The sequence below is a fragment of the Chelonoidis abingdonii genome, chromosome 1 (genome assembly GCF_003597395.2).
Source record: "Chelonoidis abingdonii isolate Lonesome George chromosome 1, CheloAbing_2.0, whole genome shotgun sequence".
NCBI lineage: Eukaryota > Metazoa > Chordata > Testudines > Testudinidae > Chelonoidis > Chelonoidis abingdonii.
In genome coordinates, this window is record NC_133769.1 from 324,501,431 (window position 1) to 324,521,821 (window position 20,391).

The following is a 20,391-nucleotide window of genomic DNA, read 5'->3' on the forward strand; positions in this document are numbered from 1 at the left end:
CTGGTGCGCATTAAATGTTTATTAGTGCACTTTAATGTAGTGCTGTTTGAAATGTTAAAAACAACATTAAAGCACACTTCGGAACAATACAAACAGATTACTCCGTGTAATGAGTAATGCGTATTATATGCATTACTCATTAATGACTATACAAAGAGAAAGCCCCAAAAAACCCCAATTCTTGGATTCCTCCTACTGAAAATTTGATAAAATAAACCTCAAAAAACAGAAGTAATAAACCCCAAAACACAGAAGCCCTGCATATAATTAACATTCGTTTAGTTAAAAAGGCAACCATTTATTAGCAAGAAGAGGAAGAAAAGCCAGAGTTGAAGCATTACACAATTCGGGGGTTTTCCTGTCAATACCTGTTTTTATCCACTATAAATGTTCAAAATGCCCATCTGAAATCCTACTATTCAAACCAGCTTGCACAATGCTCAATACTACATCCAATCTTCCCTGAATATTTTAACTTTTATCCTATAAGAGTTAAACTACTGTACTTTTATTCAAAAGAAGTTTAGAATTGTCATGGAAACATATATTTAATCACCTCTCACTAAAGATGCAGGAACAACTTTACAAATTATTCTCTCTCATTTTGTGGAAAGTCTAAAGATCAATGTGCACAAAAACATCTAACAAAAGACAAAATGTTCAAAAGAGAAATTCCAAATTGAAGAAACAGTGTCTGTAGTCTTGCTTTTACATTTTTCATACCCTGAGGTCTCCTCTAATAAATCTGAATCTTGGGGCTGATTTTTTTTTGTCACAGATAAGAACTGGTATCTCTCAAATTACATACAATATAGCTGCGTGTAAGAATGCAGTTTGAATATTTTTAAAAGACTGATACAACAATTTAGGTACTCTCTATATGCTTTGAATAATAAGACTGTCAATAAAAAACAGAAGCTTTTCACCCGCTTAAACTCTGCTTCTCATTAATCCCTGTAGCGCTCAGTCTGCAAGGGGACCATATCCCTTTAGGTTTGCCACGATGATAATGAAATTCTGCTCCTATTAATTAATTTTCTATGTTGAACACATAGAAGTGAGATGTACACAGAACATTGTACTACCTTGCTTTATTCTGTCACAGAGCACCTCTTTCAAAAGTCTAACTACATTCCTTCCAGTGAACCATGCTCTCTTACATACTGTTCTGAAGTTGCTGCAATCAATTTACCCATAAAAAAATATAAAATCACTTTAAAAAAAAAAAAAAAAAAAAAACCACCACCAACCAGGCAGCATTGGAAAGTGACAATCAAAATCTATCACATATCCATCTATTGTAGCTTGTCTGTAGCAGTATAACATTTAAAAAACACTGAGGCCTCTTCTTGAATATATAGAGTTTGGTTTCAATAGACTCTCTTCTTCACTGAGTACATCCAAAGCTGTCCAAAATTTAAGCAGTAACACTTTCAAAACTATCTTACAAAATTCAATTCTCTCCATGTAACTTATATAACTTTGCATCATCTTATCTATGTCACATCTTGTATCCAAAAGTTCCACGAGATAACATCCTGCATTTGTTTATACCTCAGTGCAAATCAGGCTTTCCTCCTTTTTTAAAAAATTGAAGGATGATAATGTATACCAAAAGATAAAAGTCTAAAACAGTCATTTCCCAGTTTGCCTAGTAATAACTGCATGATTGCATGTAAGCTCTCAAAGTAAAGCATCCATCCTTTTAGTACTTCATGTTCCACCATTTTTCTAACGTTTTTATTAATGTCAAAAACAATGTTGAGAATATATTATGATGCACTTAGTCACTGACAACTGTTAATTCAAGGGCAAAAAAGTATGGTACTTGGGCCTGTTCACACATGTACAACTATAAAATCATAAACATAATTAAAAAAAAAACTAACAGTATTAACTTTGGTTTCAAAGAAAACAATACATTCATGCAAGGTTCTTACTACCCACATACCACTTAAATAAAGATGTCACTCACAATTAACTTTCAGATGAGTCACAATACAAATAACCTTTACACAGAAAATATTTACAACATCAGGCTACTGTTAAAAACTAAGACAAAACATTTTCACTTCATGACAACCCAATGAAAGCAATGAAATCTCCCGGAGTATTACATAAAATTGTCATGAAGGCTAGACCAAGCAAATTTAGTGAATTACTTCATCTCACAATTTGCCCTGTGAATTGGATCAAGTTTCAACATGACCAAGCTGTAAAATTCAACAGCTATTGAGACTTACCTTATGTGCTGGCACTAGATTAACTAAAACTGTATCCAAAAGCTCCTGAGACACAGTATCTCCTTCACAAATGATAGAGCTCATCAAATCCACCATGTGCATGTGTACTTTTTGATTATGACCATTGCTGAAATTAAAGGTAGAATTTCTTAGCATATATGTACTCTTTTACAACATAAAGTACTACCTCTAATCAATTACAAGACAGCCAGAAACAGTACTTTCTTAAAAAGTAGAGCATAAATTTATTCTGAGAAAATCAAACTAAATACGAGGCTCTATATGCAAGTTTTCATTATAATGTTTCTTGTATTCTCTATTCTCTCTCCATGCACTATTCTATACAAGAACAAAACTGCATAATTGCAGAGATAAAAATTGTCTCCACCTTCACAATATGAACTCTCTTTATAACAAAAGTTCTCCTAGTGTTACAATGTGAAAGTCTCATAACTGTGATGTCATTAGTTCAACGTTCAGCTTGAAATTCTAAATAAATATTATAAAAATATGGAACAAATGAACAAAAATGTTAAGTAATGCACATGTACCAATGGCACAAAAATAAGCAAGGGAAAGTTCAGGTAAAATGTGTTAATTTACATCAGTAGTGTGAACGTTAGTGTAAGTAAATCAAACAGATCCTATCTAAACCACAAAACTCAAATTTGGGAAAATGAAACGCATAAATAATACTGTCAACTCAGTGCAGACAGTAAATTCCTATTAACAGTAAAAAAAAGTCTACACAAGTGACCACTGACCAGAAAAGCAAGGTACTAAAATAGAGAACAACAGAAAAATACAGAATGACTAAGTCTGCATGACTGGAGATGTGATATGAGAATATGTACTTCCAAAGTAGGGACTAAACACATTTAGTCTATTGTGTACACCATTTTTTTCAATTTTTATTTGAGATAAATTTCAAAGATTAGATGAATATAAACAAATAGGCAGAAAACACAAAAACAGTGCCTTTTTAAAAAAAGGAACATTTCCTAAAGTGGTTTCTAAATTTTGGGCTAGAAAGTTAGTTTCTGTTTCATTTGTTTTAAGGCTATTATACAGACAAAACCCAAAAAAAAAAAAAAGAGTACAGTCAGAGTGAGCTCTCATTTTCTACTCTCTCAGACACTATCTTGGAAATATTTCCCACACTTCTGACCTAAGATAATATCTAAATAAAACATGCAACTAAATTTTTAAAGCTTTTGTATATTCAATAGTTATTCTCCAAACACTAATACATTCTGATATCACCAAGATTTTTGGAAAGAAGAGGTGGGTAACTGAATCCTGCCACAAAGTATTATCAGAAAAACAAGGCAGAATATATACTTTTTTAAATCCTAGGCAGCAACATAAGTATACTAAATGGAATTCTTAAAATAGAAATGTTAAGCTTTGATTACTACAATAGGAAGACTAAAAGCTTTAATGAGCAAACAGAACATATACAGATTCAATGTTTAAATCAGAATAGTTTTCCTGAAATATATAATTAAAACTATATCAATCAGAATATACTTACTTTATTACGGAAAACAGCGTTCTGTACAACTGTGTGAAAATTTCATTGCTGTCTTCTAGCTCAAAGCATATATTATATGATTTGACCCAAGCAATATTCTATGTTGGAGAAGAAAGAAAAGGGTACAGTAGTTATTACAAGAACTTGAAAAAGTAATAATAAATAGTAATAATTTTAGCTTACCTCAAGTAAATAAAAATATCTATTGAATTGTGGGCTTTTTGTATCTTCTAATCCTTTCAGTTGCCTTGTTATAAACATAAATATATCCTAGAAAGAACAAACATAACAGTAATTTGTTTAATCATATAACTTATGACTCTATTTTACTAAATTGTCTAAATATTCATTTTGAACTGTTCACCACATTCCCCACTACAGAATTCCCACAAAAACCAGAGAAACCAATCCTCACTGACCCTGGAAACTAGGACAACAACTAAATCTATGAAGACTTATGTAAGCGATAGTAATCCTTAGAAAGTTTCACCTTGGTAACAAGGTCAGGAAGGAGTTAATGTTGGTTAAGTTTCACATGAAAACATTCAGCTTGATTGACAGAAGGAAACCTAGAGAAAGTTCCATTCTGCACTTGGCAGACATGACCCATGGGGTCAATGGAAACATTATGCATCCTCTTGCAAGCCGGATTTTCATTTCACAGTGCAACAGTTTTATCTGTTTGATTTTGGGGAGAGGGTTAGCCTTTTTTAAAATAGAATTTTAGCCTGTACATAGTGTTTGTCCATCTCTGTTCGCATTCAAGACTAGCATACTGAGCAATGTTCCCTCTAATTTTTTATATTCATGTGCAGAATGACATGTGTGCATACCAATATGGAGGTGATGCTTGGCGTGTGTTCCGAGGGGTTCAGAGTGTGGGAGGGGGTTCAGGGCTGAGGGATTCAGAGAAGGGGCCGCTCAGGGCTGGGGCGCAGGGCTCCGGGCTACAGCTGGGGGGTGAGGGTTCTGGAACAGGGGCAGGGCTGACGAGTTTGGGGTGCAGGCTGCCCCAGGGCTGGGGCCAGAGGACTCCCCCCAGCCCTCTCCCCGCCAGCAGCTGCTCCTGGAACTGGGGGATAGGTGCCTATCCCCGCAGCAGCCCTACACACTCCAACCTGCTCCCCTCTCCGCCTACCTCTCTCATCTCCCCAGACCCCCGTGGCTTCCTGCCTGCACAGCCCTTGATAGCCTGCTCCATGGTCGCGCAGCTTAAAGGGAACTTAGATACTGAGCCCTCCTTTGACAGACAAAAAGCAACCAACAAGAAAGGATTATGGACGCCTCTCTCAAGCTTCAGTTTGTCAAATGAAATTTCCATAGCAACATCTCTTATGAAACAGAAAAATCAAATAGGTAACACTAAGCAACAGCATCAGAAAAATTAACAATTACGTACAGACTCTCTGGATTAGTAAGTGACAAATGTTATTTTAAAACTATTTTAAGAACTCAAATCACCAATACATACAGGATAATTATCCCAATCAACTCAAAATTCAAAAGCATGCGCACCCACCACATGAAAGCAACATCCACAAACTTGACAATTTCCAGACTTCAATGTCTAAAAAGAATCCAGGGATAACCAGTTTGCTACCTTGCAATTCTCTTCTAGGATTTTTTTCACTGAACAAGCCAAGGATCTGGTAGAATAAGAGCATAAGAACAGCCATACTGGGTCAGACCAAAGGTCCATCTAGCCCAGTATCCAGTCTTCTGACAGTGACCAATGCCAGGTGCTTCAGAGGGAATAAACAGAACAATTTATGAACAAGGTGATCCATGCCCTGTCATCTGGCAAATAGAGGCTAGGGACACCATCCTTGCTCATCATGGCTAATAGCCATTGATGGGCCTGTCCTCCATGACTTTATCTAGCTTTTTTTTAGAACCATTATAGTCTTGGCCTTCACAACATTCCCTGGCAAAAGGTTCCACAGGTTGACTCTGTACTGTGTGAAGAAATGCTTCCTTCTGTTTTAAATGTGCTGCCTATTAATTTCATTTGGTGACCCCTAGTTCTGGAAGGAGTAAATAATTCCTTATTTACTTCCTCCACACCAAGCATCATTTTATAATTCTCCACCCCCCAAGTCGTCTCTTTTCCAAGATGAGAAGTCCCATTCTTATTAATCTCTCCTCACAGGGAAGCTATTCTATACCCCTAATCATTTTTGTAGCCCTTTTCTGAAACTTTTCCAATTCCAATATATCTTTTTGAGATGGGGCAATCACATCTGCACGCAGTATTCAAGAGGTACCATGGATTTATATAGGGACAATTTTATATTTTACGTCTTATTATCTATCCCTTTCTTAATGATTCCCAACATTTTTAGCCTTATTGACTGCCACTGCACATTGAATGGATGTTTTCAGATCACTATCCACAATGACTTCAAGACATCGTTCTTGAGTGGGAAAAGCTAATTTAGACCCCATCATTTTATATGTGTCGTTGGGATTATGTTCTCAAATGTGCATTCCTTTGCATTTATCAACCACGAATTTCATCTGCCATTTTGTTGCCTAGTGCCACAGTTTTTAGATATCTTTTTGTAGCCCTTCGCAGTCAGCTTTGGACTTCACTATCTTGAGTAGTTTTGTATCATCTGCAAATCTGGCACCTCATCGTTTACCCCTTTTTCCAGATCATTTATAAATATGCTGAAGGGATCTGGGATGGGGTTCACTCACCACTGTGGCTGTCCTGCGTGTTAGTGAGCCCCCTTGGTGTGACGCCTTGCCACCATCACTCCTGCTGTAGGACTCATGTCTCTCCAAGGACTGCAGCATCCTTTTCAGCGACATAGCCCTCCAGCCATGCCATAGACTGTGCTCCCCTCTTCCTGGGGACCTACAGCGCGCTGTTCAGTCACTTACCTTAGTAGCTACTGCAGCAAATTGTCTGGCCACTTCCTTGTGGCCCCAGTAATCTCTTTGCCCTTGTTTCAGGGCCTCAGCCTGCAAAGCCCAGCAGCCAGCCAGGAGCTGTCTCTCAATCCACCAGCCCTGCTAGCAGCACTTCTCTGTCCAGGGTGCTGGCAGTTCTCTCAGCCCTCCAGAGACACAGTCCTTCCTCCCTCAGTTCCTAGCAGAGAACTGCCCTCCTCTGCCGTGCAGCTCCTTTTGTATATGAGCCTGACTGGTTGCTCCCTTCAGCACTTTTCTGATTGGCTGCCTCCTGCGCAGTCTCCCTAGGGCTCTATTAACCCTCTGGAGCCCAGTGTGCAGGTGCCCCATCACAGGATCCTTATTTTGTGTTGGGGAAACAATACACTTATCTTTTCAAAAATACCAACACAGAACCAAAGTCACCTTCTGAAGATTTAGAAACCCTACAGTCCTCTTCGGACCCATGGAAAAAGATTTCCCCATTTTTTAAAAAGGGACAAAACCTTTCTGAACCACAACTTTTTCTTCAAGAAAGTGGTGGAAAGGGAAGAGTGTCAGGATGAGGCAGCCAACTTATTTCTTCTCAGAGGCTAAGGACACAAAAATCCAACCCTAACAGACAGATAGGCTGACGTATTTAAAATGGTTCAGGGTAAAGCCATGACAGAAGCCAATTCAGACTAAATAAAACTAGTCTCATGGTAGAGGATGCATAAGGAACACTTCATTATTCTCAAGGCAAATACCAAAGAGACATGGCCGTCATGCAGATCAAATGGCATCCAAACTGACCTTTATCTAGGTCTTAAAACGGTCTGGCTGCATACTTCATCTGTCCATCACTCACTCACTATCTCATCGCACCATCAAAGCTTTTGATGACATGATCACCAACCACAAAGTAGCATTCCTTGATAAACGTGCTTTGTAATTTGTTGGTCTTCATTCCTAGCATATCCATATAGAGAAAGCTGCCAAAAATCAAACCAGTAAAACTGGAAACTGTTGCTGTGTTTGGCTATGAATATTCTCATTGCTGATCTCATCCTACTACATAATATGGAGCAGCTGACGATGACGAGAATCAGAAAAAAGTCAATTCATCACTCTTCAGCCTTCCCCAGTGCTTCTTCCACATCGCACAGCTATACAATAGTGGTTCTAGAGGATCTGCAACTTCGTGGTAAGCTTTGATATTACAATGTCTTCACAGAATCCACTAAAAGGTTTGGAACACAGAAATTGTTGCTGCAAAGAGAACATCCACATCTTTTGAGCAGTATTGTCTATGATACTTCCCTAGTATTTGACAGCTCCCATCTGCTCAATATACTATCCAAACAAGTCAAGACTGACCTGGTTGAATCCAGAATTAGAGGCTACTTGATAGTAACAGCCAAGAACTTGGTTTCATCCAGACTGATAACCAGATCAGCACGCTCTGCTTCTTACCCAATCAGATTGGTCCCCAGCTGCGAAGATTCACCATAGTGAGTCAACAAGGCAACATCACTGGCACATTCAACGTCTCAAAGCAAAATGGTATGTTCAGCTAAACACCACTGACATTTGCCTCCTCAAGCTTATCCATTAATCAATGTTTATACTGAACAATGGAGAAAGGACACAGCCTCACCAAACTCTTATAGGAAACAATGACATGTAGCTACCATTAACTGGAATGCAGCTTACTGCTCCATTATAAAGCTTTTTCATCAATAACACTATTTTCCCAGAAGTGCCAAGTCACCTCAAGTGAGAGCTCGCAGTCTTGCTCAATGCACTGAATCAAAGGCCCAACAGAAGTCTACAAGTGCTACACACAGTTTATTAAATTCAATCATCTTGCCATAGCTGTCTCAAACTAAAAATCTGATCGACAGTGCAGCAATTTGGTCGTAAAGCCACAATGAATAGCCACATGAGTAGTCACAAAGTGCATCACTGATTTCTGACATTAATACAGAAGAAAAGATTTTCTCTGGGATCGAGAACATCATAGTACCTCCATAGTTGCTACACTTGGCCTTCTCAAGATCAAGAGCAGTGACGTGATCACAGTAGTACCCATGTGCAGAACAAACATTTGATAATGGACTCTTCAATCTAACAGCCAAAGGCAGAAAATGATCCAAGGGTTGGAAGTCGAAGCTAGACAAATTCAGAATAGAAATGAGGCTCAAGTTTTTAACTGTAAAGCAAATTAGCAAGGGTTGCAGAGGATTCTCCATTACTGGCAATTTTTAAATCACAGAAATGTAGGACTACAAAAGGACCTTGACAGGTCATCTAACCCAGTCCCCTGTACTGATGCAGGACTAAATATTATCTAGACCAGTTCTGACAGGTGTTCGTCTAACCTGTTCTTAAAAACCTCCAATGACGGAGATTCCACTATCTCCCTAGGTAATTTGTTCCAGTGCTTAGCTACACTTTCCATTAGGAAATTTTTCCTAACATCTAACCTAAATCTCCCTTGCTGCAATTTAGGCCCATTACTTCTCTTCCTGTCGTCAGTGGATGAGGAGAACAATTTTTCTCTCTCCTCTTTATAAGAAATGGTTACCTACCTTTCATAACTGTTGTTCTTCCAAAATATGCTGCTCCTGTCCGTTCCATATTAGGTGTGTGCATGCCCATGTGCACAGCTGCCACAGATTTTTCCCTTTGTGGAATCTGGAGGGCTGGCTCTGGTGCCCTCTGGAGCCCCGTACTCTGTGCAAGGGTACATGGGGCACTACCAGCCCTGCACCCTCTCAGTTCCTTCTTGCTATGCACTCCAACTGCAAGGAAGGAGGGTCATGGAATAGACATGAGCAACACATCCCAAAGAATCACATTACAAAAGATAGGTAACCATTTTTTCTTGAGTGCTTGTTCATGTCGATTCCATGTGACTCACAAGCAGCATCCCTGGAGATGAGCTCTGAGTTCATGGACATGCTATTTGCAACACTGCTCTGCTGAAGCTGGCATTGTCCTGGGCTTGCTGGGTGATGGCATAACTGGACATGAATGTATGGACTGAAGACCTGGTAGCAGCTCTGTAGCTATCTTGGATCAGTACCTGTGCAAGTAAGGCTGCTAGTAAAGCTTGTGCTCTGGTGAAATGGGCAGTCACGATAACTGGTGGTGATACCCCTGCCTGTTCATAGGAGAATTTGATGCATGTGATTTTCCACAAGGAGATTCTCTGAGAGGAAACCAATAGACCTTTCACCCTGTCCATCACTGCGACAGAGCTGTGTCGACTTAGGGAAAGGTTTGGTTCTCTCAGTGTAGAAGACTAAGGCCCACCTAACATCCAAAGAGGGTAAGCAATGCTCCTTGTTAGTCCTGTGAGGCTTCAGAAAAAAAGACCGGTAGGAAGATATCCTGATATTATGAAACTGACACCACCTGTAGTAAGCTGTAGGGGGACCTTCTCCTTATAGAAAACCAATGTTCTTATGTCATAGGTTCCAATGTCAATGCTCCCATCCTGGAGATCCTTCAGGCTGAAGTAACTGCTACCAGGAAAGAGACCTTGCACGAGAGGAGCAGCAGGTGACAAATGGCTCCAAGAGAGCAGGAGAGCTCGAGATAAGTCCCACAGACGGATTGGGTCACAAACCTGGGAGTAAACTCTCTCCAACTTTTTCAGGAACCTGATGATCATTTCATGGTAGAAGACTGATCTGCCCTGACTCAGAGGATGGGGAAGGCCCAGATAGCTGTCAAGTGCATCTTTATCGACAAAAGGGCCAGGCCTTGACACTTGAGGTGGAGCAGGTAGTCCAAAATAGACTGTACTGAGGATTCCGTTCCAAGGGCCATCATGTAAACTGCCTCCTCTTAACCAAGTAAGCCACTCTGGTAGAAGGCTCTCTCTTATCCAACAAGATTTGCTGGACTTGCACAGAGCAGACTTGTTCCTCTATATTAAGCCATGCAGAAGTAACACTGCCAAGTGCAGGGACGGTTGGTTTGTATGAAGCAGCTAGCCCTGATTCTGCAAGAGCATGTCTGGACATAAAACAAGACCTCCAAAGACGCCACAGACAAGAGGTGCAGCAGCGTGCTGAACCAGTGTTGGCACGGCCATGGAGGGGCTACCAGGATTGTCCCTCTTGACCTTTAGAAGGACCCTTGTGAACTAGGGTTATCAGTAGGAAAGCATGGAAGCAGGAAGGTGTCAGACAGGGAACTTCTGTTAAGCCCACATATCAAGCGGAACTGCTGGCACTTTCTGTTCTGTCGGGAAGTGAACAGGTCCACCTGGGGAGTCCCCCACCTCTGGAAGATAATACTGACCACCTCCAGGTGGAGTGACCACCCATTGTGAGAGAAGGACCTGCTGAGGCAATCTGCCAGCGCATTCCGGGCACCCAGGAGGTGCAACACGTAGAGGTGGATGACATGCTACATGCAGAAATCTCACAGACGAAGAGCCTTTTCAGTCTTGAAACGTGGGTCCCGCCCTCCTTGCTGACGTAGAATATTGAGCTGTATTGTCTGTCATGATCTTCACCACCTCACTCCACAAGTAGGACAGGAGCACCTGGTAGGCCAAGCATATCACTATGAGTTCCTTCACATTTATACGAAGGAAGCAGCCCTGGGACCAGAAGCCCTTAGTGCTGAGGACGTCACAGTGGGCTCCTCACCCCAGATGCAAAACGTCAGTGACCAGTGTCACTGAAGAGTATGGGGCTACGAAGGGGATCCAGTTCAACACCAACCATGGATCCATCCACCAGTCCAGGGATAAGATGTACAACGGGACTGTGACAAACAGGTCCAAGTCATGCCTGCCGGGGATGAAGACTGACAGCAATTACATCTGCAGGTGTCTGAGATACAGCCACGCATGCTGTACCACGTAAGTACACACTACCTTGTGGTCTAGTAGCCAGAGGCATACTCTGCTGCTTGTGAGTGGGTGCGCTGTGATATACGCAATAAAGTTCCAATATTATTCGTGACCGGAAATCCAGTAGAAAGGCTCTGGCCTGAGTGGAGTCAAACACTGCCCCTACAAACTCTGTTCTCTGAAGTGACGTCAGAATTGATTTCTGTTCATTTATAAGCAGGTCCAGCTTTCGACAGGTGGCCTGTAACAAACTGATGCTGTGCTGAACCTGGGATCACAAACGGCCCTTGATTAGCCAGTCACTGAGGTATGGATAGATCTGCACACTTGGGATGTTGCAGGTAAGTTGCCATGACTGCCATGCACTTTGTGAAAACTCCCAGAGCTGACGACAGACCAAAGCTCAATGCTGTGAATTGCTAAGAGCATTGACCCACCACAAACCAGAAGAATCTCCTATGCCCACAGGAAATAAAAGTGTCTTAAGTTGAGGGCAGCGTGCCACTCTCCCAGATCCAAGCAGGGGATGATGGAGGCCAGGGACACCATGCAGAATTTTAATTTTTTGAGATATTTGTTGAATCAATGCAGGTCCAAGATGGACCTGAGACCTCCTTTGGCATTCAGGATTAGGAAATATCAGGAATAAAACCCCTTTCCCCTCAGCTCTCAAGGAAATTCCTCTACAGCCCCCACATGCAGGGGGGCTCATCCTGGACAAGAAGTTGCTCACGAGAAGGGTCCCTGAAGAGGGATGAGGAAGGGGGGGCGGGAGCAAGGAGTGGAGAAGAACTGTAGGGTATATCTAATCGCTCCTGTGCTGAGCACCCAACAATCCGAGGCAACATGGGACCATGCAGTAAGGAGACACAGTCCAGAAACAGATGGGGGGTGGATCCTGAAGCAAGTCCGGTATGCCATTCTCAGGTACACCCTGAAAATCCCTGCCGCAAGCCACCAGGGCATCTTGGAGTCCGACTGGGAAGTTGGGGCAGACAGAGTGAGTTGATGGCACTTATAATCTCTATCCCCTTTTCTTATATGGACCTTGGCAAGGTGGGCCCAAGAACCTAGGAGGTGGTGATGGCCAGAATTGCCTCCGCGAGGTTGGCAGTGTATGCAGGACCAAGGAGAACTGAAGGACTCGCAAATCTTTCAGTCTGTGCAAGCTGGTGTCAGTCTGTTCTGAGAACAGTGCATTGCCCTCCAAAGGAAGGTTCTGGAACAGGTGCTGCAGCTCGCAGGAGAGTCCCAAGGATTGTAGCCACGAACTGTGCCACAGACACCGCCAACCAAATTGGCCGCATCCAGGGCAGCTTGGAGAGAGGCTACTTCCTTGCCCTCTACCATAATGGCCAAGAACTCCTGTCTCGCCTCCTGAGACAGGAAGTACTTAAATTTGGCCACTGAGTTCCAGATATTGAAGTCACAGCTCCCCAACAATCCTTGCTGGTGGGAGATATGCAGTTGCAGGCTAGCCGTCAAATAAACCTTTCTCCCAAGTAAGTCCAGATTTTTAATGTCTTTATTTTTATGGGATTCACTAGTTTGCCCCTGCCTGTATTGTTCGTTAGTGGCCAAGACCACTAGTGACCCTTGGGGAAGAGTGTGAGTACATGTACTCATAGCCCTTGGCAAGGACATAGTACTTCGCTGCCCTTTAGATGCTGGGACAGAGAAAACGGGGTTGCCACAGTGCTTTGACCAGCCTGAGTACCCCATCATACTGGGAGTCCGACCTCAGAGAGAACAGCTGCAGCCGACATATCAAAGAGGCTGTTCACAGGTTCCTTAATCTCGTCAGCCTTCAACCCCAAGTTCAAGGCATTGCATTTGAGCAGCTCCTGGTGGGCTCGAAAAACATCCAGTGGCAGCAGGTTGGTGGGGCCCATGACTGACTCATCCAGAGAGCATGAGGAAAAGGTTGTTATGACAGTCAAGGCCAATGGCACCAGGGCTGTAGGGGTTTCGGTACTGGCTTCCAGATCAGAGTTGGTCTCCAGTGGTGGTAGCAGGTTTGGCACCTGAGTCCGCCTCTGGGAGACTACATGGCTGGAAATATAGTCCCTGCATCAATGGGAACCCGAACGGGGTCCAATAAGGCCATTGCACTGGCCACTTCCCTGGCAGACAAGCCATCAACAGACCTGCAGCAGAGTCCGGTGTGTACGGCTGATGTCAGTGCCGCGATGTGGGAGGGGTAGATTCCTCCCCAGACTCTAATAAGCACTCCTCCCTCAGTGACCAGGGAGGAGCTGTCGCTACCATCTCCTGCCAGCTGTGATGCAGAGAGCAGTGCCACACCTGGAACTGGTGGCAGGGAGCAATAACCACTGCCATAGTGCTGGAGAGGTATGACATGGCAAGGGGAGCAGTGCTGAGGGACTGGTGACAGAGGCCAGTGATTGGTGCCGTGACACTGGAGATCAACGTCATGGATCCGGCGACCGGTGACAGGGCAAGGACCTGCACTGGGTCAAGGCCGACTGGGACAGCCCCATCAAGGGCTTCTATCTTGAGGTGACCACCTTTGCTAATGGGTGACAGTCTCCAGGCATGGGCAGCACCAGAAGCGATAGGAGGCCTTTTGCCACCTGAAGAGCCTCCAGCATTGAGGGAGCTCGAAGATGTAGGGGTCCCTGACTGCTTTCAGGAGTCAGCAGTGGGTCCTGAACAGGGCTGAGTGTCCTAGGAGGCATATCTGCCACCAACTGTAGCTCTTGAAAAGATGAACAACCTGGCATGAGTGTCACTTTGTTAGGAGTTCGCTGCCTGTCTCTCTGCAGCCCCTGGGAGCAGCCCCTGTTGCCATGCTGGTTTTTGTGCCCCTTCTTCAGCATGAGGGGGAAAGGAGAACAGTGCCAGGAAGAGCCCGGTGCCAACAGAGCACTCTGCACTGGGGCCGATGTGCTCAGTGCTAAATCAGCAGCACGGCTCAAAAGCCAGATGAACAGCAGCTTCCATTAACAGGTCCTTCAAATGAATGTCCCTGTCCTTAAGAGTGTATGGCCTGAAGCCCTTGCAGATCCTTTCTGAACCTTGCTATAATTTTGGCCTTCACAACATCCCAAAGAGTTCCAAAGCTTGACTGGGCATGATGTGAACAAGTATTTCCTTGTGTTTGTTTTAAACCTGCTATTAATTTAACTGGGTGACCTCGGCTCGTGGGTGATGTGAAGGAGTAAATAACACTTCCTTATTCACTTTCTCTAAACTATTAATGATTTTATAGACCACTATCACATCCCTTCTTACTCATCTCTTCTCCAAGCTGAAAAGTCCCAGTCTTATGAATCTCTCTTCACATGGAAGCTGTTGCATATCCGTAATTATTGTTTAATGCCCTTCTCTGTACCTTTTCCAAATCTAATATGCATTTTTCAGAGGTGGTGACCCAAACTGCACATAGTATTCAAGATGCGGGCATACCCTGGATTTATACAGCAGCATTATGATATTTTCTGTCATATTGATTCCTTTCTCAATGGTTCCTATGATGGTTAGCTTTTTTTTTTTTTTTTTTTTTTTTTTGACTGCAGTTGCACACTGAGGAGATGTTTTCAGAGAACTATCCACTATGACTCCAAGATCTCTTTCTTGAGCAGTAACAGCTAATTTAAATCCCATCATTTTGTATGTATAGTTGGGATTATGTTTTCCAGTGTGCATTACTTCGCATTTAACACTGAATTTCATCTGCCATTTCTGTTGCCTAGTCACCCTTTGTAATTCTTCACAGTCTCCTTTGGACTTAGCTACCGTGAATAATTTTCTATCACCTGCAAATTTTGCTACCTCACTGTTTACCTCTTTTTCCAGATCATTTATTAGTATGCTCAACAGTACTGGTACAGATCCCTGAGGGATCTTGCTATTTCTCTTGCTTCATTCTTAAAACTGACCATTTACTCCTAACCTTTGTTTCCTATCCTTTAACCAGTTACTGATCTTTGAGAGGACCTTCCTTCTTATCCCATGACTGCTGACTTTGCTTAAGAGAGAACCTTCAGTGAGGGATCTTGCCAAAGGCTTTCAGAAAGTCCAACGACATTATATCCACTGGATCACCTTTGTCCACATGTTGGTTGACCCCTCTCAAAGAATTCTAGTAGATTGGTGAGGTATGATTTCCCCTTACAAATGCCATGTTGACTCTTCCCCAACAGTCATGTTTATCTGTGTCCTGATAACTCTGTTCTTTACTATAGTTTCAACTCATTTGCCTGGTACTGAAGTTAGGCTTACTGGCTTCTAATTTCCAGAATCCTCTATACAGCCTTTTTAAAAAGGTAGTAACACATTAGCTATTCTCCAGTCATCAGGTACAGAAGCTGATTTAAATTATAGGTTATGTACCACAGTTAGTACTACTGCAATTTCATATTTGAGTTCCTTCACAACTCTTTGGTGAATACCATCTGGTGCTGGTGAGTTAGTACTACTAAATTTATCAGTTTGTTTCAAAGCCTCCTTTATTGACACCTCAATCTGGGACTGTTCCTCAGATCGGTCCCTGAGAAGAATGGGTCGGGTATGGTACTCTCTCTCATACGCTGCAGTGAAGACCGATGCAAAGAATTCATTTAGCGTCTCCTTATTCTCCATTTTATAAATACAGTAGAACCTCAGAGTTACAAACTGACCAGTCAACCACACAGATGCATCTGACGAAGTGGGTATTCACCCATGAAAGCTTATGCTCCAATAAGTCTTAGTCTGTAAGGTGCCACAGGACTCTTTGTCCCCTATTGTAGACAGTTACAGAACAACCTGTCTATAGAAGCTTCTTCATTAAGCCAGTCGGATTTCTGTATCCTATCTAACCTAAATATTCTCAGAATCCACATAACTGGATTCCCCCCACCCCCCATTTTACTGAGTTCTTGGGCTCAAATACAGCATCTCTCTTGTACACCTCTATTACACCCACCACGCACCCCTATATTTAGAAAAGAGATGAATAGTCACAAGTCTTTTCAATATATCTTCCTATGGGATTCTCTCCAGCAGAGCACATATTCTCGTTGATCCTGATAGCAATGTCTATGACTAGTTCAGGGTGAGTTCTAAACTAACTATTTAGAAAACCTCTGGGCACCACTGTGGACAGTTCATTGAGAACTTCAGTGCAGTGTGTAGTGACAACCAAAAACAAAAAAACAAAACAAAAAAAAACAAGATTAGAGACTATATTACACAAATTATATTCAAACATTAAGGTTACAAAGAAAGGCATTCAGGAGTTAAGGTTGCACAGCCATTTCCTAACATATAATAGTAAATATGCATTATGATACGGTCTTTAATTATATGATCACAAAATAGGTTTTCTACAGGCCACTGATTCATTCAGTTCACAAGATGGACAGAACTCATTTAATGAGCTGCTACTCAGTCTTTTTTCCCCTCCTCATTGTTCAGTGCACGTACACAGACCTTGTTTACTACACCCTCTTCAAATCCTGCTCTGAAGACAAAACTATAATTTCCTCACGGGCTTTTCTATTAAACTCATCACTATAATATTTGAATGCTTCACAAACAGTCATAATCTCCCTGTGAAGTGAAGCAGAAATATTACTCCCATTTCACAAACAGGGAGGTGAGGCACAGACAGAAGATCAAGAATATCCATTAACTTTGAGTGCCTAGTTTGAGACCTAGAATCTGATTTTTTCAGAGTACTTAGCATTGTATATGTTCAAGTCACATCTTCCGTTGACTTCAGCTGCAGCAGAGTCCTCAGCACTTAAGCAAAATCAGACCCTTAAGTCTCAAGGGATATGAGAAAAAACACAATTGCTGATGACCTCCAACAACAAGTCTTGTAAATGTCTTGCTCATCACCACACAGGAACAGAATTAAACTATCCTGAGCAGCATCCAACTAGCCTTAACCATAAGACCTCAATCTTTCACAATCCCTAGGGTCATTCATTACAGACCTTCCAACTTCTGAACAAATGAGACAGGTTCCTACAGACAATAGTCCTACAGACAATAGTCTCCTTAACTACACAATCCTGATTCAGAGCAGATCCATCCTGCATACTGAAGGAGTCAGGAGTCCCATGGAAAAATAGTATATGATCATGTAATTAAGGACTATCATAATGCATATGAACTGGCAATCTTAACTCTACCATTTCCTAATTTTGACTGCTCGACTATGGAATCTCAGTAATGTTCTTTTAACACAGAGAGAGAGCGCGAGCGCGCGCACGAGAATGTAATTTACCAGACTTTAAAAAAGCTAACACATTCCATCATGTGGTACAGTAACTCCTCACTTAACATTGTAGTTATGTCCCCTTCCCTCCCCAGCCTCCTGAACAATGCAAACCACCTGAATGCCCCAGGCAGGAGGTGTGGCAGGAGCCTACTTGCCAAGTCTTCCCTCCTCCCTGCACAGGGGGGGAGACAGGGGGAGCCTGCGTGTCAAGTCCTCGCTCCTCCCCCCTGCCTTCTGCCCACGGCAATCAGCTGGTTTGAAGCCTTCAGAAGGGTGGGGGAGGAACGAAGATGCAGCATGTGAAGTGAAGGGGGAGGTGGCGTGGGGGGAGAAGAGATGGGTCAAAGCTGGGGGCTTGGGGAAAAGGGGTGGAGTGGATGGATGGGTCGAAGGTTGAGCTCCCTGCCCCCGGCAAAGTCAGTGCCTGTGCTTGCAAGGAAAGCAAGAGGAGCAGCCGGACAATCCATCCTCTTCCACTCTGACTCTACCACCTCAACCAAGCTTCATACTCAGCAGTGATGACTACAGTGTTAAAAATTGTTTCTTTAAAATTGTTTAAAACTTATACCTGTATTAAATTGCTTGTTTAATAACTTATATAATGCCTTTTGTCTGGCAAAAAAAATTGCCCTGAAACCTAACCCCCCCTTATTTACATTAATTCTTATGGGGAAATTGGATTTCTTAACATCGTTTCGCTTAAAGTCACGTTTTTCAGGAACATAACTACAATGTTAAGTGAGGAATTACTGTACTCTCAGTTCTGGTACCCAACCACCACGCCATTCTGCAGCAGCTGAGTAGCCATTACAGATAAGTCTGACTTTGCTTCTGAAGCTCTGGGCTGGAGCATATTCAGTCACTATTCAGAGATAGTGCACGTGCACATAAAGGATCCGTGAGAAAACTAATGATATTCTCTCTGTCTGAGGCGATGACACATTTGCAGCCTCCACTAGCAATTGTGAGGGGATGGAGCATGGTCAGTGAAGACAATCTTTGAAGATTTTAGCTGCTGAACTCTATATCAGTCTCTACTAAACAGGTAAGAATTGAGATTTTTCGAAGTCCTATCATTTAGCCAAATTAGGGCAGATTTTCACAGTAGGGACACTAGAGTGTCTCAAAGAAAATGTCCCCAGTATTTTTTAAAACGACAAAGCAAAGTATTTTTCTCTAGCTTCATTCTCAGAAAGAGTTGAACCATTTTGGATAGAGTTTTCACACAATAACTTCAGCCTGAGTCAGACATCCAGCATGGAAAATTTCAGACCAAATGGTCAAAGTTCAGCAAAGTTATAAGGCTCTGAAAATAGGCTCTTACAATGGCAAGTGTCAAGACAACTTTAATAGGCGGACTACTGACTCCACCTATACCAAGGAATAGGATAGAAAATATTGATTTACATAATGGCATTATAATTCCAATTATATGCCCTAACTGTGCTCATATAATTTAAAGGTCAAAAAGAATCATAGGATTTTAATGCCAGAAAGCACAACTATTAACATTTAAGTCTGATTTTCTTATCTCAAAACACAGATTTTCACCAAGTGATTCTTAGATTGAACCTATAGCTTCTGGTTGAGCTAGAACATACATGTCAGAAAGATGTTGAATTTTGATTTAATTTGGGGCCAGTCACATTCTCAAAAAAAGATATAGCAGTGTCATAAACAAATAGTTAAGGGTTAATGTCTCTTTCACCTGTAAGGGGTTAACAAACAGTGAACCTGGAACACCTGACCAGAGGACCAATCAGGAGACAAGATACTTTAAAAAATCTCGGTGGAGGGAAGTCTTTGTTTTGTGTGTTTTTTTTTGTCTGTTGTTCTCTCTGGGTTCTGAGAGTGACCACACGTACCTACAGGCTCTCTAATCTTCTGTTCAAATTTAGTAAGTACAAAAGTAGAAAGGCGGTTTAGTCTTTTTGATTGTTTTCTTTATTTGCAAATGTGTATTTGGCTGGAAGGTTTTTAATGTGTATTTTGCTGGAAAGATTTTTAATTTGTATGTATGCTGGGGGGAGGATTCTCTCTAGTGTCTATAAGCTCAAAGACCCTGTAACAATTTACCATCTTGATTACAGAGACAACTTGTATGCTTTTCTCTCTTTTATTAAAAGCTTTCCTTTTTTTTTAGGATCTAATTGATTTTTTGGTTATCTTGTGTAAGACCCCAGGGGAGGGAGTCTGCACTCACCAGGGAATTGGTGGGAGAAAGGAGAGAAGGGGTGAGGAAAAACCTGCTCTCTCTGTTTATCTCTGTCTCTCTCTCCGGGAGAGAGGAGGGGGAGAGGGGAAAAGGTGAATTTCCTCTTTGTTTTAGATTCACGGAGCTTGAATCTGTATGGCCTCTTGGTGAGGGGGAAAGAGGAGCGGGGAAGGTAACATTCCTCTCTGTTTTAAGATTCAAGGAGTTTGAATCACAGTGATCTTCCAGGGTAACCGAGGGAAGGAAAGCCTGGGAGAGGCAACGGTGGGGGAAAGGGTTTACTTTCCTTGTGTTAAGATCCAAGGGGTCTGGGTCTTTGGGTCCCCTGGGAAGGTTTTGGGGGAACCAGAGTGTATCAGGCACTGCAAGTCCTGGTTGGTGGCAGCACTACAAGATCTAAGCTGGTAATTAAGCTTA

General features: G+C 42.3%; 1 protein-coding gene across 4 annotated transcripts in view; it reads right to left on the reverse strand.

The window, feature by feature from the left end:
* The window catches only part of PDS5B (PDS5 cohesin associated factor B), a 281,843-nt gene that overhangs the window by 208,189 nt on the left and 53,263 nt on the right, over positions 1–20,391 (reverse strand). For all 4 annotated transcript variants that reach the window (XM_032781999.2, XM_075061644.1, XM_075061643.1 and 1 more), the window contains 3 exons: positions 3,961–4,047; positions 3,778–3,875; positions 2,244–2,370 (listed from right to left, as the gene is read on the reverse strand). In XM_032781999.2, the coding sequence (XP_032637890.1) occupies positions 2,244–2,370; positions 3,778–3,875; positions 3,961–4,047 (312 nt within the window). The remainder of the gene's footprint in view (positions 1–2,243; positions 2,371–3,777; positions 3,876–3,960; positions 4,048–20,391) is intronic.